The sequence below is a fragment of the Gastrolobium bilobum genome, unplaced genomic scaffold, assembly GCF_033153095.1.
Source record: "Gastrolobium bilobum isolate Gb01-03AN ecotype WA unplaced genomic scaffold, APGP_CSIRO_Gbil_v1 utg76129, whole genome shotgun sequence".
Taxonomy (NCBI): Eukaryota; Viridiplantae; Streptophyta; class Magnoliopsida; order Fabales; family Fabaceae; genus Gastrolobium; species Gastrolobium bilobum.
The window spans coordinates 1-24,347 of NW_026900042.1; the positions used below are offsets into that span (position 1 = coordinate 1).

The 24,347-nt window shown below is 36.7% G+C and overlaps 1 protein-coding gene and 1 non-coding gene across 2 annotated transcripts; both read left to right on the forward strand.

Moving 5' to 3' along the window:
* Positions 1–4,961: 4,961 nt before the first annotated feature.
* LOC133294984 (small nucleolar RNA R71) lies at positions 4,962–5,068 on the forward strand. Its single transcript, XR_009749284.1, has one exon. It is a non-coding gene; the product is annotated as a small nucleolar RNA R71 (small nucleolar RNA).
* A 13,442-nt stretch (positions 5,069–18,510) lies between these two features.
* On the forward strand, positions 18,511–19,977 carry LOC133294973 (protein PSK SIMULATOR 3-like). The gene has a single exon (XM_061493750.1). It carries the CDS (start codon positions 18,511–18,513, stop codon positions 19,975–19,977), a length of 1,467 nt encoding a protein of 488 aa, XP_061349734.1.
* The last annotated feature ends 4,370 nt before the right edge of the window (positions 19,978–24,347 follow it).

Genomic DNA, 24,347 nt, shown 5'->3' on the forward strand with positions numbered 1-24,347 from the left:
CAGAGGTAACGTTTTAGCGCCCAGCACATAGCAAAAATTTCTCTTTGATTTTTCAAAAAAAAAAATTTCCCTTTTACTTCTTCATCTTATGGATATGGTATGAACATGGAATTACATACCTAGTACAGTGGGTTGCCTCCCACTCAGCGCTTGTTTAACGTCACGAGCCTGACGGGTATGATCTATTTTACCTCTAATAGAGCAACTGTCAGTAGTTGCCTATCCACAGCACTTCCAACATATAACTTCAATCGTTGACCATTGACTGTAAAACTTCTGTCTGAATCCAAAGAACTGATTTCTACAGCCCCATATGATTTCATGTCTTTTACCACAAACGGTCCAGACCATCTAGACTTTAACTTCCCTGGAAATAGCTTCAACCTGGAATTGAACAGAAGTACTTGATCCCCCACCTTGAAGTCTCTAGGTGTGATCTTCCTATCATGCCATAGCTTTGTCTTTTCCTTATACAAACTGGCACTTTCATAAGCAGACAAACGGAACTCATCCAATTCATCTAGCTGTAATAATCTTTTCTGTCCCGCTGCTTTGGAATCAAAATTCAGATATCTCACAGCCCACAAAGCCTTGTGCTCCAATCCAACTGGCAAATGGCATGCTTTTCCAAACAGCAATTGAAATGGAGACATCCCAATAGGAGTTTTGAAAGCGGTCCTATACGCCCATAAAGTGTCATCAAGTTTCTTGGACCACTGGGTCCTAGCATTCCCAACAGTCTTCTCCAATATTCTCTTCAATTCCCTGTTGGAAATCTCAACCTGACCACAAGTCTGTGGGTGGTATGGAGTGCTTATTTTGTGCCTCACTCCATACTTAGCCAAGGCATACTCCACCATCCTATTATCAAAATGAGTGCCCCCATCACTAATAATAGCTCTAGGGACTCCAAATCTTGAAAATATATTCTTTCTCAGAAAAGCAACCACCACCCTGGAATCATTGGTTGGTGTAGCTATGGCCTCAACCCATTTGGACACATAATCAACTGCCACCAATATGTACTTGTTAGAGTAGGAAGAAGGGAAAGGTCCCATAAAATCCATACCCCAAACATCAAAGATCTCCACTTCCTGAATATTGTTCAACGGCATTTCATGTCGCCTAGAAATATTCCCAGTTCTCTGACAGTTGTCACATGCCTCCACAAACTTCTTTGCATCCTTATATAAAGTTGGCCAGTAGAAACCACTCAACAATACTTTTGCTGCAGTTCTCTCACCTGCAAAATGTCCACCATATACAGAACCATGACAATGCCACAACACATCCTTCTGTTCTTCCTCTGGAATACACCGTCGGATCACACTATTTGAACATCTATAGAAAAGATATGGCTCATCCCAAATGTATCTCTTAACATCATGCAGAAATTTCTCCCTCTGTTGCCATGTTAAATCCTTAGGCATCAATCCAGCAGCTTTATAGTTGGCAAAATCAGCAAACCATGGTGGGGTACTGATAGATAAGACTTTATCCCCAACCATCTCTGTTACAGCACATATTGCCAAAACATGTTCATCAGGAAACTCTTCCCTGACCACTACTTCTGGTCCTTCTTGAAGCTCTTTTTCTGTAATCCTGGATAAGTGATCAGCCACCAAGTTTTCAACTCCCTTTTTGTCCTTGATCTCTACCTCAAACTCTTGCAACAGTAACAACCAGCGGAGCAACCTGGGTTTAGCATCCTGCTTGCTTAACAAATACTTTAAAGCTGCATGGTCAGTGTAAACAATAACTTTTGATCCTAACAGATATGGCCTGAATTTGTCAAATGCATACACAATAGCCAGTAATTCTTTTTCTGTAGTAGCATAATTCTTTTGTGCATCATTTAAGATCTTACTGGCATAGTAAATGACATGCAACAATTTATTCACTCTTTGGCCTAATACCACTCCTACAGCATAGTCACTGGCATCACACATTAATTCAAATGGTAATGAAAAATCAGGTGCCATCATGATAGGTGCAGTGGTCAACTTTTCTTTTAAAACATGAAATGCATGCAGACATTCATCATCAAACAGGAACTCTTGGTCCTTGACCAATAACTTGCATAAGGGCTTGGCAATTTTTGAAAAATCTTTTATGAACCGCCTATAAAATCCTGCATGACCAAGAAAACTCCTCGCACTCTTAACATTTACAGGTGGAGGAAGTTTCTCAATCACAGAAATTTTTTCCCTATCCACTTCAATTTCATTCCTAGACACCTTGTGTCCAAGAACTATACCTTCTGTCACCATAAAGTGACACTTCTCCCAGTTCAAAACCAAATTACAGTCTTGACATCTTTTCAAAACAGAATCTAAATTCCCTAGACATAAATCAAAATCAGAACCAAATATAGAAAAATCATCCATAAAAATTTCTATGCATTCTTCTATCATATCAGAAAAAATGGAAAGCATGCACCTTTGAAAAGTGGCAGGAGCATTGCATAAACCGCAAGGCATCCTCCGGTATGCAAATATTCCATATGGACATGTAAAAGCAGTCTTCTCCTGATCCTCTGGTGCCACAACTATCTGATTGTATCCTGAATAACCATCCAAGAAGCAATAGAAAGCATGTCCTGCCAACCTCTCTAGCATCTGATCCAAGAAAGGAAGTGGAAAATGATCCTTCCTGGTTGCCTTATTCAGCCTCCGGTAGTCAATGCACATTCTCCAACCAGTGATTGTCCTTGTGGGAATCAACTCATTATTCTCATTTTTCACCACAGTCATCCCCCCTTTCTTGGGAACGGTCTGCACAGGACTCACCCAAGCACTGTCTGAAATGGGGTAAATCTTCCCAGCATCAAGCAACTTCACTACCTCATTCCTCACTACTTCCTTCATAGTGGGGTTGAGTCTCCTCTGTGGTTGCCTTACTGGTTTGACCTCTTCGTCCATCAATATTTTGTGGGTGCAAAAGGAAGGATTAATACCCTTAACATCTGAAAACTGACATCCAATAGCCATTTTATTCTTCTTAAGTACCTTAATCAACTTCCCTTCTTCCTCATCAGACAACATTGCATTAATGATTGCTGGATATGTTTGATCATCCCCAAGGAACACATACTTCAAATGTGAAGGTAATTCTTTAAGTTCTACCTTAGGTGCTCCTTTTGGAATGTCATCAATCTTCTTCTCAAGCTCTTCCACTTCTGGCTCTTCTTGGTAATCTTATGTACCTGTCTCTTCTTCTGATCTTTGTTCCTCAACTGGGAATTCTTCTTTTTTATTCACTTCTTCCACAACCTCTTGTATCACATCCAATTTAAAACAATCCTCCACATCAACAGGATGCTTGATGGTTTCAAATACATCAATTGTGACTGTTTCCTCATCCACCCTTAGCAACAACTTTCCTTGTTCAACATCTATCAAAGATCTTGCAGTTGCTAAAAAGGGTCTTCCTAACAATAGAGGACTTTCTGTATCTTCTTCCTCCATGTCAAGAATCACAAAATCCACTGGAAAAATAAACTTGTCTACCTTGACCAAGACATCTTCAACCACACCTTCAGGCCTCTTGATAGATCTATCTGCAAGATGCAGAATAAGATTGGTCTCCTTCAAGGTGTTGATTCCCAAAGCTCTACATACTGTCAACGGCATCAAGTTTATACTGGCTCCCAAATCACACAATGCCTTTCCCACCTCCACATCTCCTATAGCAATAGAGATACTGAAGCTTCCAGGATCTTTCATTTTTGTTAGAAGCTTCTTCTGGATTAGGGCACTACACTCTGCTGTTAGGGCCACTGTCTCATCATCAGTTAATTTCCTCTTCTTAGTGAGAAGATCCTTCATGAATTTTGCATAGTGAGGCATATTTTCCAGTGCTTCAGAAAATGGTATGTTAATTTGTAAATTTTTGAAGATATCCAGAAATCTTGCATAGTGCTGTTTCTGAATCTCTTGCTTCAACCTCTGAGGGTAGGGAACTTTAGCATAGGGAGATAAAATAACTGGCTGTTCTTTCTTGTCAACCATCTTCTTCTTTTCCCACTTCATCATCTTTTGTGGGGAAGTATTTTTACCAACTTCTACCTCTCCTTCATTCTTATTGTCCTTCCTTTCCTCTTCTTTATCAATTCCAACTATAACATCTCTAACAACTACTTCCTTCTCACTTTTCTCATTTCTCATCTTCTCTACTTCACCATCAGAGACTACATCTTCAACCACAACCTTTTCTTCATTCTTTTTATTTTCCACCTTCTTTTTCCCTGGTTGAAGTACCAACCCACTTCTTGTCATAATTGCTTTACAGTGCTCCTTAGGATTCACTAGTGTATCACTTGGAAATTTCCCTTGTGGTCTCTCTGATATCTGTCTTGATAATTGACCAATCTGGGTCTCCAAATTTCTGATTGATGCTTCCTGATTTCTGAAAAAAATTCTGGTCTCCTGCATGGATGCAGTTGTAGGATGGAACTATAGCTGAATCCTGGGTGTTGATTCTTGTTTTTCCATGGTGGCATATAAACATTCTTTCCCTGATTGTTGTAGTTCCTTTGATTATTCTGATCATACCACACTTCATTCACCTCTGCTTGTTCTGGTGATCCCCCATAATCATACTCCTCTGTTACATGGCCCTTGCCACAGATAGCACATACACTCTTTGTTTCCACAGAAGCTACCTTTTGTGAAGAGAGTTGCTTAATAAGGGTATCTAATTGTTGCTGTTGTTGTCTCTGTGTCTTCATCAGTTGATCATTCCTTGCCAACAGAGCATCATACCCATCCAACCTTATGACTCCCGTCCTTCTGTCAGCCACTGGGGCATTATCAAATTCTTGAGATGCTAATGACTCAAAGATATCCAAGGCTTCTTGAGGGGTCTTGGTAGTCAATGATCCACCAGCAGTGGCATGCACCAAGGTTCTAGTGTTAGTGGTCATTCCTTGCAGGAAGATTGCTGCTTGTTTCCATGCCTCAATTCCATGCTGTGGACATTTCCTCAACAAAGTCTTGAATCTCTCCCAAGCCTCATAAATGGATTCTGAATCTTTCTGCTTAAAGCTTGTAATCTCATCCTTCAACTTGGCCCTCTTGGATGCTGAGAAAAACCTTTGCAAGAACTTGGTTTGCAAATCATCCCAAGTTGTTATACTTCCTTGTGGCAATGATTGCAGCCATCTCTTTGCATCATCCGTCAGTGAATGAGTGAATAGTCTCAACAGAATTGCATCTCTTGTGACACCATTTATTTTCACAGTATCACTCAACAATAGGAAGTTCTCTATGTGCAAGTAAGGGTCCTCTGCACTGGTTCCAGCAAACTGATCCTTCTGCACCAAATGTATCAAAGCAGGCTTCAATTCAAAGTTGTTGGGCTCCACTGTTGGGCGCACAACACTCCCAATTGGAGGAATCACTGCAGGAGTCATGTACCCTCCCAGTGTCCTATGTGGTGGTGGTGGTCTGTGATTCTCTGCCATTATCTCTTCCTGATTAATCGTACTTGATTCACCAATTTCTTGCAACTGTCTCCTTTGCCTGGCTGCCCTTTTGTGCTTCCTCAATGTCCTTTCTAATTCTGGATCATACAACAACAAATTCGGGTCAAGTGTACCTCGCATATACCAGAATCAAAATTGACCAGAAACTTAACATAAACTAAAATACTGAAAATAAAAGGATTCAATCTCAGAATTCTATAGTATCAGTTAGTGTTGGAAAACAAATTCCCCGGCAACGGCGCCAAAAACTTGTTGGACGTTTAGCAAGTGCACTAGTCGTACAAGTAATAAAATGATGAGTAAAGATCGTTCCCACGAGGAATTGTGTTCAAACACCAATATACCATAGAAAACTAATTTGAATCAAATAAGAGTTTGTAAAAATCATGAATAATTTGTCACCAGAAAATTGATTGTAAGTAATTTGACACAAAGTAAATATGGATTAGGAATTAATAAAACAACAAGTAGTCAGAAAATAACTTTCCTCCATGATAACCCATGTAAAAATTGATCATATGAGGAATTCATTTCCATGTGATGTTAATCAACCTTTTACTTATCATCAAGATGTAATCCCTTACTACCCTGATAGATACATTAATCAGAAACCCCAATCTCTTGGTGATCTCTTTCTTAATACATGCATGAAATACTAAAGTTTTAAGATTACATCAGAATTCTAGCATCAATCCCTTGAGTACTAGAATTCTGATGTTGAGATTATCAAATACAGAAGTCATATAAACATCCATGTTCTATACTACTTCCTTGATAGAAATAATTAACTCAGAAAATCTCAAATCAACACATGAAAAATACTTCGTCATATTAATCAAATCAACATAATATTATCATGGAGTTCCATTGCATTCAGACTACAAAGACTCTACTCAGACATGACTAAAGAATAGATAAGAGAAGAAGAAGCAAACTTCATTTCCATGTTGAAAGTCTTCAATCTCCAAACTATTACAAAGAAATCCTAATACAAAAACTAAACTAAAAGAATTTAGAGAGAAGTCAGACTAAAGTTTAAGAGAGAGAGAAAGTTCAGATCCCTCAGATCCAGATCTCTTTCTAAGTGTCAAGGCTTTGCCTTATATAGTGTTACAATTAAAAACAGAAAACTGATGTGGGCGCTAAAACGTCCATAAGTGACCGTTTTAGCATCCATGCTTTACGTATGCTCAACTGCTTTTAACTGATTTCAACGCTAAAACGTTAAGGAATGACCGTTTTAGCGTTCAAACTTGGTGAATGGTCAACTAACTTTAACTGACTCCAACGCTAAAACTCTTGATTTGGACGTTTTAGCGGTGAAGACCAGAATCTTTTTTTCACTTTAGGGCGCTAAAACGCTTATTGCAGGCCGTTTTAGCGCCCAAGACCAGCAATTTTCCATCTTCTAAGTGCAGCAGCGCGCTAAAACGCTCTGTGTGGGCGTTTTAGTGCTCATCACCAGCAAGTTTTGGCCTCTTCCTGTAGCAGGGCGCTAAAACGCTCAGTGTGGACGTTTTAGCGCTCAACACTTAGGCAATTTTTCTCCTCTTGAGCTCCAGAATCTTCTTCCTTCTACAGTTGTCTTTCAAGCTTGCTTTTCCTACAAGAATCATACAAATTTCCAATAAAGCTCTTGAACTTGTAATTGAGGACATCTTAGGACATTAACCTTGTTTTTCATCATTTAATCACACAATTTGATCCTAATTCCTGCTAAAAACCATGATGAACTAAGGGTTCATCATATATGTATCTTGATTATTATCTAGTCATGCATACACATTCATGATTTTTAACTGTATGTTCGTGTGTTATCCATGACATAGCATACATGCATGAGTTTCATGTTGACATCTGAAAATAATTATGAGAAGTATGCATACGTTTGAGCACGCATCATGTAGGCATCCTTTCGGTACCAGGGTATGGGACACTTGGCTTTCGTCCGCATAGGTCACAGTTGGAATCCTTCTGTTGGAGCCACCCAGGAATATCCACTGTGTCTGTTAGTGATATGTGCACCTTAGTGCTATGAATGTACACTTCTGGCGTTATATACGCAATATGATCAGTACTATTGGCGTTATATGCGCAATATTATCAGTACTTCTGGCGTTATATACGCAATATGATTATGATTAGTATTTGACGGATTTGAACTGATGACATGACTGCTTTGTAATTCTTTATTTAGTTAGTACTGCTGCATTACTGGTTTTGTTGCCACACTACTGGGATTTTTATCACCCTTCTGGGGCTGCTATTTTTACAAAATGGCAGGAGGACGGAAGAGCATATGAGGACATGATTATAGGGATATCTACTGTTATGTGCTACTGTCTGGACTTTTGCTGTTTATTTGTTGGATGATTGTATTAAGCTGAGTAGTTTGGATTATTGTTGGATTATGATTTTATTGATGTTTTAAGACTTTTATGATGAGCAAATATTTTGGAAACAAATTCTATAAACGTGTTGCGAAAATAATTTCTAACGTTTATTTAAGTGTTGGTTTTAAACAGTCTTGTGAGCACTTTGCGAGTTATATTTAGTGGGGCTACAGACCTCCAATTCGCTTATATTTTATATGCACGCGAAGCCCCACGTGTCTATTTTCAGATTATGTAAACGTTACAATGGAATTTTGAAAACTGGATTTTACACGAATTTTTCAAGACAGCAACGTCTGCCAGAAATTAATATTTTCAGCAAGTTAAGAAATTTTGAAAGTACACTCTGATTTAATAAGGAAACTGATTTCAATTATAAGTTTTAATTAGAAACATCAAAATGATTTTTCAGTTCTTAAAATATATGACGAACGAACTCTAATTTCGCTTAGCAAACAACTCTCTTGGGTGCACACAACGGAGGGTGTTACACTAATTGGTATCAGAGCAGTTTTGATTCGAGGTGCTTGTATTTGATGAAATATTTGTTGTTGTTATGTGGTTGCTGAATTGTTGTTGCCTGGTTATATTGATTAATTGTATATGTTTGTTGCATTGTTGCTGTTTGAACTTAGCTGTGAGTGAGTTGCTGGTTAAAAATTGTCTTATATATGGAAGTGTGATGATACTGGTAGTACATGGTATTAAGCATGGCTGTGCCCATTCCCTTGTTAGGTGGTGAGCCTGATCAACTCACTGTCGCGCAAGTTGTGTGTGCACAATCATGGTTATCACGGGGTACACTTGTGCCTGAGCACTAGGTTTGGAATAGTGAATTTCTACTTGAATTAGTGATTGATTATATATTCTGCTGGATTATAATGAAGTTTCTATATATCCAAACTTGATGGGAATATTTTGTGATATTCTAGGCTGTGGATGATAAACAATTATTTTCACTAATGATTGCTGCTACATGTATGTTTTTCTGATTTATGACTTTTCTTGTGTGTTGTGATTATGGCATATAACTAGGTAATAGAAACTATTAATCTTTTCACTAATGCTGTTGGGTCTCGTAACTGAGTAAGGGTAGCAGGGATATAATCAGGACAATTAATGTAGTTATTTAGTTTACGAAGTACTTGTTATTAGACCTGAAAACTATCTGTAGACAAACTTAGGTAGGGATAGACCTCTTATCAAAGTAGATCCAGTTAATACCCTTAGTAAGTAGAGTAGGAACTAATTAAGGCTTAGACATATGGGCCCGCTGTTCTTTTTACAAATCTCCTAACGGTGAATTGGCACTAGACATCATTCCTGAGAAAGAAGCTGTTAAACAAAGTGGTGATGTGTAGAGTAGAGTACTTGACTTCCGTCTTTGTGTCCTTCTTGCAAGTGATACTTGTCATTTTACTTCGTACGTATTGGATTGCTTTGTGTGATTTTGATCACTTTTAGATTTGCATATAGTTTATTGCCTCTAATTATAACAACGGATTCATGTGTCGATTATTTGAATTTATCAGTTTAGATATTAAACATTTTATTGGAACTGAATGCACAATTAAGGAAAGGATATCTGGATTGAATTTAGAATATAGTGGACTAAACAGGTAAACTGTGATTACATAGAGCTACACCTTGTTTGGCTAGTTTTATTATGTTAACTACTTGAAACTTTGTTAAAAGCAATCTTTGAGTAAGCATCAGAAGGTCCAAACTGGGTACTAAAAATGTTGTCTGACCATACATGGGTATGGATAATCTGCACTAATGATACACTTGGATTAGAAAAGGATATTAGGATTTGACTGTTTATCAGTTTTAACTGTTATGAGCTCATACCTGCTAGTTTCATTCGAATTGTGGATTTGAAAATGTGATGTCTGCTGGTACATAGGAGTTTAAGTTTGGTTTATTTTGTAAACACTATAATATTAACTTGGTCACATCAGTTCGCTGCATCTAATGAATATCTGCATTTACAAACGTTTAACAATGGTCACATGTAAGTTTTAGTTGCATGATTCGATTTTCCTGCTGCATGAATTACACTTGGTCTCGTTTGATTAGTTAAAGTGAATTGAAGGAAAGTATGTTGATCAAATACTTTGTGCCTGAAGTATCGATTGTCCAAGATTATTTTGCACATTTTGTTTATAACACAAGTAACTAAGTGATACTCATTGTTCCTCCTTATATTGCACCATATTTGAACCGGAAAGAAAACTATACTTTGTTAAAAATACCGAGTTTAGAAATTGCACCTACCCACTGTATGATTTGATCGAACTACTAATAGGGAAACTGTGAAGCCATAATTTCTTGTTTTATGCTGAAGGCTGGGATAAACCGTTCTCTGGATTAAATAACATGAGTTGTTCAACTTTGTTGATTAGCATTTTTATTTGTGTCATAACATGAGTTTTGGAGTATAGCCTATTAATTTCTCATCAAGTTGCACCGTAATTGATTCCAAAAGAAAATTTTATTTTTACTATAAAAATCGACCCTCTAACTGCACCTATTCACTCTATGATTTAAATGAATGAGTAACGAGAAAACAGTAGATCTATGACTTTCTAGTTCTATATTAAATTCTGGAATAAACTATTGTCTTGATTAGATTGCATGGGTGCTCAAACTTCTAAATCTAAAATGAGTATGAACTTCTTTTACCTTCTGTCCCTATTTGTTAAGAACTGTAATTATTTTTGTATATGCCATTCGAATTAATGATAATCCGAACCTTTTTGTTGTACCTGCATGGTTCTTTGAACATTTAATATAAGAACTGAGTGTCTGATGTAAGAGTTGAATTTAGCTTGAAAATCTTGATTTTGTATAATTGCTGTTTGGTCGATATGCCTTTCAATTCGTGATTTCAATACGCTGTTGTAGATTCTACGATTAAACGTTTGCTAATTGCTTTGTGTACTTCATGATATATTATTGCTATGTTCTCATTGAGTAGATGTATTGCTGCTTGTATGGGTGTGATTAATCATTTGTTTAAGGAACATGAGATTTGGTGTTTGCATGCATGAGATCTTGTACTGTAATTTCTACTTGTCCCTTTTAAATGCAGAATGAACTGGAACTAGAATTTTGAATGTGATTATTGTGAACATGATTTATGAAAGCTTGGTCTGTTTTGGTGGGATATGTTTGATGGCTGTTTCAAGATGGTAATATGTGTCAAGGATTGGAAAGTTCATATTATGGTTAATGGATCCTCTGATCAGTGGAGTCAATTACATCTGAGGTACCTAGGACAGCGGAAAGCTCGAGGAAGTTTCCTCATATGGGTGTTTTGATGAACTGTATGAGAGGTACCACTTGATATGTATGAAAGTTAGGATAGGAGTTTTGTGATTTTACGAAGATTCCTCTCATTTGAAATTTAGAATGCAATGTACTCTGTCTTACTTGCTTGATTCCCTGCAGGATAATGAAAATAGAATTATGTCTGTGATATTACTAGGTAAGGTGACTAATGTAGAAACCTGAATATCATGCATTTGTGTGATGTGTTTAGCGAGTGAACTGGGCCGTTATCACTGATAAGAATCAAGTAGGAGGTGATGACACTTCTAAGAAGTTGTAACATGCATATTACAAAGGCGAAGCATTTAAAATTGGAGATCCTAGTTAATTGACCCTTATAAGTGCGCAGGTAATAAGAGGTAATGGTATATCACTTTAAATGAACCCCTACGTTCTTAGGAACTTTTGATTTAGGCCACTGACTTGTAATTGCATTTGATATGGAAACCTTCAATTATGAGTAGTGGAGTAATAGTATAGTGTAGCTTGAAGGGTGAGTAATGATATATGATATAGATGCATTCATATAGAACTATATAATGATGTGAGGAGATATGTTTTGATGCGGTTATTTTGATATGTTTGATGTGTTCACTTTGATAGGTTTTGATGTAATTTCTGTATTGATTCTATATGCACTGATGTCCGCTTGGGGTCCTCTCTTGGGAATGACTGTGTTAAGCATTAGTTTTAAGCAGATGTTGGAATGGTAAGACGAAGTTTGGGGACAAACATCAAAACAAGTTGGGGAGAGTGTAACATCCCGTCTAATTAGGAATCTATTTAAATTGCAATTAGGAATGTGGTAGAGTACTTGCCTTCGGATTATATAAATGTTTGCTTTAGGATGAAGTTGAATTAAATTAAGGAACTATTCGTATTGACATGGGGGGTGAGTACCTATTTTAGGCATGTGAAATTCTAGTTATGAGTATAGGAATAATTTGATTATTATATATAGAAAGAATAATACCACTTAGAATTATATGAGTACTCATTAAAAGTATGTGATTAATTTTATTACAAAGAATAAACCCTTAGCTAATAATTGGAGGGTACATAAATAATAGTGCATGAGCTAATTCACAAGGTAGGAGAGCATGTGAACGTGAATTCTAGAACCCAACCCCTCTATATGGTCGACGCCTTTATACCCTTAAGTGGGGAGTATGTGTATCCTTAACCTCTTAGAAGCTCTCACACTTTATCCTAGAAAAATCACAAGGTTGTCCATTAGTGGTCTAGGAGTTCCACATGGCAAAACCTCATCTACTTTGTATTCCCTTCATGCGCATAACTTAGAGAAATAATTCTGATTTGCTTGTTATCTTGGACAACCCCAATTCAGTTTTATTAAGCATGCAACCAATTAGGAAAGAGAAATCAGTTTGCATGTAGCTCATTGGTCGAAAATCACATCTCCCTTGCTCCTCTCTTGTGCGCATAGGTAGAGTTAAAATTATGATTCTGATTGCTTGTGTGACTAACTAAAACTAAATCAGTTTATTGCCTCTACATGCAACCAATGAATGGGAGAGGGCAGCTTGCATGTGCTTCCATTGGCCCAAAGCAAAAGCACATTTTCACCTTACCCCTTCACCTTGAGCGCTCATGGAGAAGAAAACACCAAAGGAATTCTGGTCATTACCTTACAATTAAAAACACAATACGATTCCTCTCCTCCCATCCTAGGCGCTGTATAGTTGAGACTTTGAACAGGATAATTAATCTCAGAATCAGAAACAAGGTGGTTTCCCTCTCTCATTCCTTGTAGGCCGTACATATCAATTGGGAATAACACAAGAAAGACCTCCAACATTATTCACTACATTCATCTCTTTCTTTCCTTCCAAAACCGTGACCATTCACCATACAGCACCCTCGACCGAGTTGCTCCTACCATCTTCCCTTCCTTCCCCCTCTTCTTGCTAGAACCGTGAGCTCCATGAGCAAGAAGCAAAGATAGTTCAGCACTTCTTCTTCCCTTCCCTGTCCAGCCGAGATTCTGCATACTAGAGGTATAGAAATTCTTCATTTTGATTGTTTTCCTCTCCCACGCAGGTTGATGGAAATGTTGCTTTGTATGTAGGATTGAACTCTAGAAAATCCTTCTTTCTCCTTGGTGCGCACAACCATTGTTTGGAGGGCTGAGTTGCTACGTTCGTGGAGCCTAGAAAGCGGGGGAGTTGCTCCTTATTCTGTTTGGTTTTCCCTTGTGTGGTTGCATGAGAGGTAGGCACAAAACCCCTCCTTCCTTCCTCTGTTCAAATCGTGAGGCATGCTTAGGAAGTAGCTCTCTTGGTTATTTTATATGCTTTAGATTCTACCATTTTATGTCCTTGGACCCTTGTTTGAAAGCATAAAGGAAATAAACTTGGAAATGATCTTTTAATAAAATTTGGGGCTGTTTGGTTGTGATTTAGTGTACCTAAAACTTGTCATAAGTCTAAATAAAGAGGATTGCATGCTTAGACCCCTAGTAGCGCACCCTAAATGGAGTATATGAGTTTTGGAATTAACTATCCTTGGTGTTTTGTTTAGATATAAATCGGTTCTGTCTTCGTAAACTTTGGTATGAGCTAAGTCCTATTCAAATTAAATATACAGCATGCTAAATAGACTTTCTTTTGCGCATCCTTTGAGTAGAGAAGTAGAAATTATATGAATTAAATCTTGAGTAAATTCTTGCATCAAAAGCGATTCTGCCTTAGTTGGAAACCTTAAGAAATCCTCGCTGATAAACATTGGTAAAGATTAATTTGAAGTCAATATATTTTTGGGAAAAGAACCTTGATGTCCGAATGTGCACAAGAGCCGTTAAGCTTGGAAACTCGTTGGTAATTTATAAGGAATAGCTTAGAACGTATTCTGATTGGATTGCACTTATATATATATATATATATATATATATATATATATATATATAGGTGCACATATTTTGTGAGACTTGGATTATTTCACTACTGCCTGGTAAATTAATTGTGACGTGTGAGGTAAGTGTCTGGTGGCATTACCTTTTGTGACTGTTGGCTAGTACATGGATTGTGAACTGTTGCTCTCATGATTTGGATCTAAATTCTGTATACGATATTCGTATTCTGCTCATGGATATAATATGCTGGATATTCTATTGTGGAGAATAATTGTTATACAGCATTCTGATATTCGAATCCATGAGATATATGTCTCTTGATTATTATCTAGTCATGCATACACATTCATGATTTTTAACTGTATGTTCGTGTGTGATCCATGACATAGCGTACATGCGTGAGTTTCATGTTGACATCTGAAAATAATTATGAGAAGTATGCATACGTTTAAGCACGCATCATGTAGGCATCCCTTCGGTACCAGGGTATGGGACACTTGGCTTCCGTCCGCATAGGTCACAGTTGGAATCCTTCTGTTGGAGCCACCCAGGAATATCCACTGTGTCTGTTAGTGATACGTGCATCTTAGTGCTATGAACGTACACTTCTGGCGATATATACGCAATATGATCAGTGCTCTTGGCGTTATATGCGCAATATTATCAGTACTTCTGGCGTTATATACGCAATATGATTATGATTAGTATTTGACGGATTTGAACTGATGATGTGACTGCTTTGTAATTCTGTATTTAGTTAGTACTGTTGCATTACTGGTTTTTTTGCCACACTACTGGGATTTTTCTCACCCCTTTGGGGCTGCTATTTTTACAAAATGGCAGGAGGACGGAAGAGCATATGAGGACATGATTATATGGATATCTACTGTTATGTGCTGCTGTCTGGACTTTTGCTGTTTATTTGTTGGATGACTGTATTAAGCTGAGTAGTTTGGATTATTGTTGGATTATGATTTTATTGCTGTTTTAAGACTTTTATGATCAGCAAATATTTTGGAAACAAATTCTATAAACGTGTTGCGAAAATAATTTCTGACGTTTATTTAAGTGTTGGTTTTAAACAGTCTTGCTAGCATTTTACGAGTTATATTTAGTGGGGCTACAGACCTCCGATTCGCTTATATTTTATATGCACGCGAAGCCCCACGTGTCTATTTTCAGATTATGTAAACGTTACAATGGAATTTTGAAAACTGTATTTTACACGAATTTTTCAAGACAGCAACGTCTGCCAGAAATTAATATTTTCAGCAAGTTAAGAAATTTTGAAAGTACACTCTGATTTAATAAGGAAACTGATTTCAATTATAAGTTTTAATTAGAAACATCAAAATGATTTTTCAGTGCTTAAAATATATGACGAACGAACTCTAATTTCGCTTAGCAAACAACTCTCTTGGGTGCACACAAGGGAGGGTGTTACACCGCAAGTGCGGACATAAATTTTTGAAAGAAATTTTTTTTAGCTCCAACCTCTCTTTCAATCCTCCTCCTCCTTTCTCCCCCTTCTTCATCTTCATTTTTGCTCACATCAACAGGCAGAGGCGGAGCTAGGGCAGGCTAAGGGGGAAATACAGCGGAGTCGCCTATTAACGCCGTTTGGAGTAGAGCCAAAATCTCATTTGCAGCTTCTTCTCAAACATGAAGTAGATGAATCTCATTCTCACTCACACTCTCCCAGACGAGTTGATAGTAGAAGTTTTGTTGAGATTACCGGTGAAATCTCTTCTGCTTTTCAGATGTGTGTGTAAGTCATGCTTCTCTCTCCTTTCTGATCCCCAATTTGCAAAATCCCATTTTGACCTAGTTGCTGCACCCACCCACCGACTTCTTCTTCAACCGAATGACCTTTTATTGTGTTGAATATGAATTGAATGACTTTTCTTTTGTTGTATCCATAGATATAGTAGAATTATTTTATGATGATTCTGCTCTAGTACACCTCGCTGCTCCAAATCCATTATCACTCCCTGAGTGTTTTGAAATTTTAGGTTCCTGATGATGATTTTATTATATAGAATCAATCAAGCTTTTTTTCTTGTCTGTCCTAAATTTTGATAATACTGAATTGTTTTTTTCTTCAGAAAAAGCATTTTGCCATAAGAGAAAGGAAAAAGTCAAAGGATCCAAATCCAATTGACTGTAATGATCTCAAGGCAATGAGGTTTACTGCGCGGTAAGATGTTTGTGTCTTTTGAATTAACATTATTTAGTTTGATTGGAAAACAATTCTATAGAATATTGGATCAAAATTTTGATGTTGTCACTCGAGATTAGCTACCATAGTTAGTGGGGTTATGAGAAAAACAACTCAAGACATGGAACTTAATGGTGGGTTTTGAGAGGCCAACTATATCGCTTTAGTCGAAGCTTTTTTTTCTACTTCTCGGGCTTCTTTCAGCCACTTTACAGTATAAAAAATTAGGAAGAGTGTGTTTATTGATTGTGAGCATCTTCTTGATGCTATTAACAGGGTTATTTAAGCTTTATATGCATGTTGTTTACAGGCTATTTAATTCCTAAAGGTGGAGGATTTATATACAAGAGAGATTAATTATATATGACCCATTTCTATATAATGAGCCACTAACATTCAACCCATGGAGATGGCTGGTTTGTAACTCAACTTCCTCACTTTTTTATTCATAAATTTGTATTTGCAACTAGCATTGAACTCTGTTTTAAGTCTATACTTTCATCCTATATGTAGCATCGATACGACACGCGACACGTGACACGACACGACACGACATTTCGACACGTCAATCCTAAAAAATTATAGATTTCGACACGTTGGGACACGTTTTAATATCAAATAATATTTTAATTTATATAGTGTATATTTCATTTAATATTTAATAATTTAACAAAAAAATGAAACTGAATTAATAATACCCATCAACACGTTATAAAGATAGAAGCTTTAATAAAAAAATAAGAACTGGGATGAGAGAGATATTTAATATCAGATAGAGAGATCAAATCATATTAGAGAGAGATCAGAGACAAGGAGATACAACAAGAGCGTGATAGGAATTGACAACAATGATGCTGAGATGATCTCTTATCTACTTAAAGGAAAAAAAGACAAAAAAATAAAATTGATATGATCAGGTGAAAGCTTTATTATTATATTTTAATTTTTCAAAAAATTATTTTTTTTTTTAAAAATTTAAAAAAAAAATTACGAAAATGCCATTTGACCGTGTCGGACACGGTCAAATTCGCGTGTCGGAATGGTCAACGTGTTGGAAAAAGTTGACCGCGTGTCCGGCACCGTGTCGGAGCGTGTCGGACATGACTCTCCCTGTTTTTACAAGTGTCTGTGCTTCCTTGCTTTCATCTAACTCTGTTTTAACTCAACTTTTGTTTTTCAATGCAATTAATTTTTTTTTCGAGGGCGCTGCCTCAATCCCACGCCACTCAATGTACAGATATAAACAAATTTTTCTGGGTCTGCCACTATATATATATATATATATATATATATATATATATATATAATATATATATATGGGTGAGCTCATAAAAGAAGCTTGTGAGTATATATACCAGGTCAACGCCCCTCAGAATGCGCAGTTAGGACTGCTGTTTGCAGGTGCAGATGAAGAAGACGTCTCTACCCTTGGAATAGAGTCTTTTCTTTTTTGTGTTGTAAGATCAGGGGAAATGAAGTTGCGTATCCAAGCTTATTAGAAAGGTAATTAGATCAGTAAATATTAAAAACAATCATGCAAGAGCAATATGTGGCATGAGACTTAAATAGTAAGATTAATTAAAATTAGTATTAGATTGAGAGAGAGGGATAGGAGCTAAGAAATGTAACATCCTAATTAATTGTGAATGAGTTTATGACAAGCTAAAATTTTAGGGGGGAAATGTTATATAAGACACGAATCAGAAGCCTTATTTTATATGGAGAATCCGATTATATATTAGATTATATTATTCCCATATCATCATAGCTCGTAGCTTATTGGATACTGCCAGCAATGAGAAGTTATTTCAAGCCCCTTAAATAATAATTGACTCACTTAAAAAAATCTCTGATTAAATTTAGATCATTTAGAACTTTCCGTGTGTTCCCGTCCGTTGGAATATTCTCGATCATCCGTTATACACCCTACACAACAGCACTAACCCTCTCTTCAATATCCACAAACCGCAACGAAAACCGAACCCTTAAAACAACACCCCAAAGAGCCAACACATACACCTTCATCAAAGGGAAAAAAAATAGTTAAAAGATGAGCCAAAATTAAAAGCAAAACAAATAGATTTTGTTAATTGTTTTCTTTTTTTTTTAAACAAATTATTAAACCCATCAATATAGAAAGGTACGTATAGAGAAACACAGAGAGAGACATAGAGCGCGCGCATGCATGGTCATGGTCGTCACCCCCACCATGGCTCGTTGTCAAGGAGCTAACCTTTGCTTCATGTTCTTCCATGAAGAACCGCCGCCATCGGAAACCCTTGGCATCCTCGCCTTCGACGCCGCCAAGACCATGTGTCGCCTTGTCTCCCTTTACAAATCCCTCGCCGACCCCGAAATCCTCAAGCTCCACCGCCACGTCATCAAATCCAAAGGTGTAACCTGCCTCAATTCCAAAGAAGAATGCTTCCTACTCAACCTCGCTTGCGCCGAGCGCCTCGAGGATCTCAACCTCGCCGCCGCCAACGTCTCTTGGCTTGGCCGTAACTGCTCCGACAAGGGGCTCAGCTGCTTCGATGTCGTCTATGCCGACATGAAGCGCGGCGTAGTTGACGTCAAGAAGATCGAATTTGGCACTAGAAACATCGAGAAGGTAATTGAGAAAATGGAGAAGCATGTCTCCGCCACGAGGAACCTCCACGCCGCCATGGAATCCTTAACGGAGATGGAGGGTTCGCAGAAGAAGATACAACGTTGGAGAAATATTAGGGCTAACCATGGCTTGAAGGTGAAAGTTGAATGTTTCAATGATAGGATCTTGTTATATAGAAGAAGGGTTCAGTATTACAAACAAGTTTCGCTTTGGAACCAGACATTTGACAAGGTTGTGGGTCTCATGGCTCGTATTATATGCATTGCTTACGCTAGAATCTGTAACGTTTTTGGACCCTTTGTAACGGGTATTATACCTGGTTGCAACAAGAAGAACAACGTTGTTAATGTTAAAGGAATTTTCCATCCAAATTTTGATAACTCTTGTTGCCTCCTAGAACATCGAGAGTTGTATGAGGTAAATCTCTGTCTCTTCGATCAGAACGAGGAATCATTGAAGAAACGCGCGAAAAATTCGGGTTCTGTTTTTAAAGGAGGGTTGATCCGATTCAACAACCACCCTCCGCCGCCGCCACCTCCACCGCCGCCGCGGCACAGTCCGCAGGGAGATATGGCGAAGAACAACCGTGTTTTGCGTCTGCCCCCGCCGTCCACGGTTGGTGGGGCGGGGCTTTCGCACAGGTATGCAAACGTGATCCTGTTCATGGAACGGTGCATGAATGCTTCGGCGGCGATTGGTGATGACGCGCGCTCGGCGCTGTATGAGATGTTACCGGGGAGGTTGAAGGTGAAGCTGAGGCCGAAGTTGAGGAGTCAATATTTGAAATGGGAGGAGAATTCGGAAAGAGGAGATGACGGTCACTCGGCGGTGGCCTCGCGGTGGTTCGACAAGGTGGAGGAGGTAATGGATTGGTTGTCGCCGGTGGCGCATGACACGGTGAAGTGGCAGGCTGAGAGGAACTTGGAGAAACAGAAGTTTGAGACAAAACCAACGGTGTTGTTGTTGCAAACGCTTCATTACTCAAACTTGGAGAAGGTGGAGGAGGCTATTGTTGAAGTGTTGGTGGGGTTGAGTTGTATATATTGGTACCGAAAACAATGGTAGCGTGGGTGAGGCTAGCTGTTAATAAGAGATGATGGTTTCGAGCGATATTTCATTTGATTCTTTTTTAATTTCTAATCCTTTTCTACTATCAAATGTAATGAGTACTTGTTTTTTTGCCTCTGGAGAGTTGCATATGTTTATAGAATTCTATGTAGAGCTTTTGAGTTTTCTGTCTTTAAAAGTGGAATTACATTGGAGACTAATGGAAGCATCAAACTCTATCAATAATTACTAGAGATGGAATTATCAAATTCTAGATCATCAAGTGGTGATTTTGCTTTTATATTTGATTTACGCAATGTTGAGGATTTAGTGGCTTCATTTGACCTTGTCCTGGTTGAAGAGGCAATTAATGTTCTAGTTGGGGAGGTTGAAAAGAATAAACCATGAGATATTGTATATGAATTGACAAATCAAATCTTTTAATGCTAATTTTGTTACTCTAATTTAGCGCATTTTTACCTTTTGGAGAACAGCAAAAGTACCATTCACAACCTCACACACACGGTTATAAGTATATTTTATTCCTCTTTATTCTATCACGTTGACTGAAGACATAGATTCTCTTTTACACGTACTCCACCCAGCATGAACAACCGTACAAGTACTTTGACGACCTAATAAAGATGACAGAACTCCTTCGGAGAACAAAATTTCACAAAAGGAACAAAGTGTGTTCCTGCAATGCCTTTTGTTTTTGGTTTTACTAATTAATTTTTATGTTGTTTAAATTTAATAATGATCTCCTCTCTCTCTCTCTCTCTCTCTCTAAATTGGTTTATTTTTGGCTAATTTATTTGAGGAAGGTTAGTAATTCACTTTTTTTTAGTAACTGTTTATTATTAGATATAATTTAGGTGGGAATTACTTAAATTGAGAGTAAACTCAAGTTATTTAGTAATATTTATTTATTAATAAAAAATATATAATATTTTACTATTAGTATTTTATACTTTTTAAACTGCTCATATATATAGATTTCCTCATTGCGAGTCACATTATAGAATTCCTCATAATTTTGTCATCTCATTTTGAATCCAATCATAGATGACAATATTTTCTTACACCATTCACTCAGACACGCAGCTTTAAATTGTTCAGCAGTATGGTGAATTCATTTCTTTTAGTATTGGATGTTTGGAATATCACTGTATGTCTTTAAAATTGGATTAACCATCGACCATATGGGTGCATCATGTACAACAAAGAACAGATAGCCAGCATTGCTAAGTTCTCATGATTTTTGTTAAATGGTTAGGGGAGCCAAAAATCCTTGCAAGGGTTACATGGGCTAATTGACAAATCAGAAAACTATTGCATCTCAACCTTAAACCTTAAACCTTAAACCTTAGGATGTGTTTGGTACAGGAGAAATTTTTTGATGACCGGGAATCATGATTAATGGGAATTCAGTAGAAATTGAGTTTACTTGGAATCTTACGAAAGATGTGTTTGGTTCGCCAAAATATTACCGGGAATACTGGGTAAAAATTACTGATTCCATATTTGGTTTAGAACGAAATATGACTTGGAATATGAGGTTATTTTACAAAAATAACCCCAAACTATTTTTACTTTTGTAATTGATAGATTGGGTCTAGATTTTTATGTGTATTGGGGTATTTTTGTCTCAAAATTTATTGTTGTGCTTTCCCTTTACTTGGTATTCTGATTGGTATTCCGAATTACCATATTATTTTTGGTAATCTGAATAGTGACTTTTCTTTATAAATCAAATTACCGGTAATCCTTGGATATCCGGGAATCGTAATTTATTCCTTCTACCAAACGTGGTAATTACATTTACCAAAGAAGGATTACCGGTAATCCTCTCCAAAAACTTGAACCAAACACCCCCTTAAGGTTAAGGTTAGGTCTTTTTTATACATGGTCATCAGACTCATCACATTGTTTATACATGGTCTTTTTTACAAGGGTTTTCTACATTCCGGCTTTTCCTTTGGTGAGAGAAATGGGCCAAGGCCTAAAGAAGAAGGATAACTTCAATCCATACATTTCTGGACCAACAGAAGGAGGCTCAACAGTTAGGTTCTACATATTTGGTTATCAGTGTGGTTGTTATACTGGGCCATATTCTATTTGTTGGATCCAGTTTATTCTTTTTCTTTCTTCTGCTGGTTAGCGCAGTTTAAATGACAAACCTCCTTTGCTTTGTACAAAATCAATTAGGAACTCATATCTTTGTTGTTTTGCTTATTTTGGTGCTTTTCCACACTATTTTGGTAAGGAATAAGTTGTGAATACTGATTTGGCTTGGGTATGACACAGAAACACATGCACCAAGCATTTTACATCTAATTCTGGAGGGATTTTCCACAAGAGCAAAGCTATGAATGGATAAAAGCCAAATCAATCGGATAGCATTAAAATAAATCTTTCTCTAATAGGCCCAATTCAATCTCTAAACCCATCTTTATTTAAGACGGAAAAATAGGATAGCATTAAATATATATTTAAATTTAATAAAAAAAATTTAAGGATGAAGTTTTTTTCGTCTCTAAAAATTACGAAATTTTTCACTTATGCTTTGGATTTATTTGAAACTCCAGCTCTGGTTCATTAGTATAGTAGTAGCGGACACATTTGTTTCTACCAAATAATTTAAACAAATCCAAAAAAAAATTCCATTTTTATTAGCATGCAGTGATAAAAGAAGATATATGGCCTGTTTAATTTTGTTTCCATTGTTTTTGTTCTTACAAAATTTTTGTAGAATAATTTATAAGAACTATTTTTTCAGAATAAAAGAAGGAAAAAAATCTGTTTGATAAAAAATTTTAAAAAAAATGTTTTGAAACTTCAAAAACAGAAAAATTTGTTTAGTAATTTTGTTTTGAAAACATATTTTCAAGGGATAGGATATCGTGACAACCAAATAATGTTACTACCAATGTTATTACCACATCTTAACCATTGATTTCCGCCAATCAACGGTTATCATTTATTGCGAATTAATAATTAATTAATGAGTTTGATTTGAAAAATAATAACTGTTGATTGGCGGAAATCAACGGTTAAGATGTGGTAGTAACATTGGTTAACATTATTTGGTTGTCACAATATCATATCTCATATATATATATATATATATATATATATATATATATATATATATATATATATATGAATTTTAATTTTTTTCATGCAATAAGAGAAATTTTCTCATGCTAAATGCACATATAGAAAATATTATATGAAAATCGAAGAGTCATTGATTGGAGAAAATAATTATCCTATAAAATAAGAAAATATTAACCATATATATATAAAATAAGAAAATATTTACCATATATATACATATATATATATATAGGGCTTATCATTTCTCAAGTTGCTTGAAATAACTTTATCTTCGGCTACTAAATCATAATCGTACAAAGATGGATCAATGGTGATAAAAGAAGAGAGAGAATAACCATTTAAAGGTGAATCAATTAATATAAGTAAATAAATAAACAAATCGATGTAGTTTTTAGTGGATCGAGATAAATATACTTCAAGCTGCTTGAGAAACATTTTTTCTCATATATATGAGTTTCAATTTTCTTATGCAGTAAGAGAAAAATTTTGTTGGATTTTGCTCTTTCACTAAAGCCCAATAGGGCCTAGTGTGTGAGAAGAGCCCAAGAAACCTAAAGCTCATTCTGCTCAGGGCTAGGATTTGAAACCCATATATAGATTGTTAAAGATATTGACCTACTGAGTGAATCAGATAAAGATATTATGCTTTTTCTTGGTCAAGGTCCAATTAGCCAAGCTAGAAGGTTCAATGCATACAATGTAAATGGGTGCAGATTTCGAACCTTGACACGAGATCGGGGCTTGAAAACACAAAATAGTGGGGTATTTGGTACATTTGGAACTAGAAGTTATTCAAGTAATAGTGATAGCCAAATGAGGTTTGGAGATGTCTTATACTATGGGAAACTGATGGACATTATAGAGATCAATTATAATTGCTTATTCACAGTTACTTTGTTCAAGTGTCAATGGGCTAATACCACTAATCCTAGAGGCATCAAAAAAGATAATCTGGGATTTACTTCAATTAATTTCACCAGACTAATACATACAGGTGAACATGAAGATGATGAGCCATACATCAAAGCATCTGAAGCTCAAATGGTTTATTTTGTGGACGATGAGAAAGAAAAAGGTTGGAGCATACCTATTCATTTGAAACCAAGAGATTTGTACGACATGGGTGAAGATGAAGAAGACATTATGCCATCCATTGAGTTATATCCATCCCAAAACTTGGAACAAATTTTGTCTGATGATGCTATGCATATTCTTTTAACAAGACCTAATGTGGATGATGACAATCCCACCTTGACCGTTAATGAACA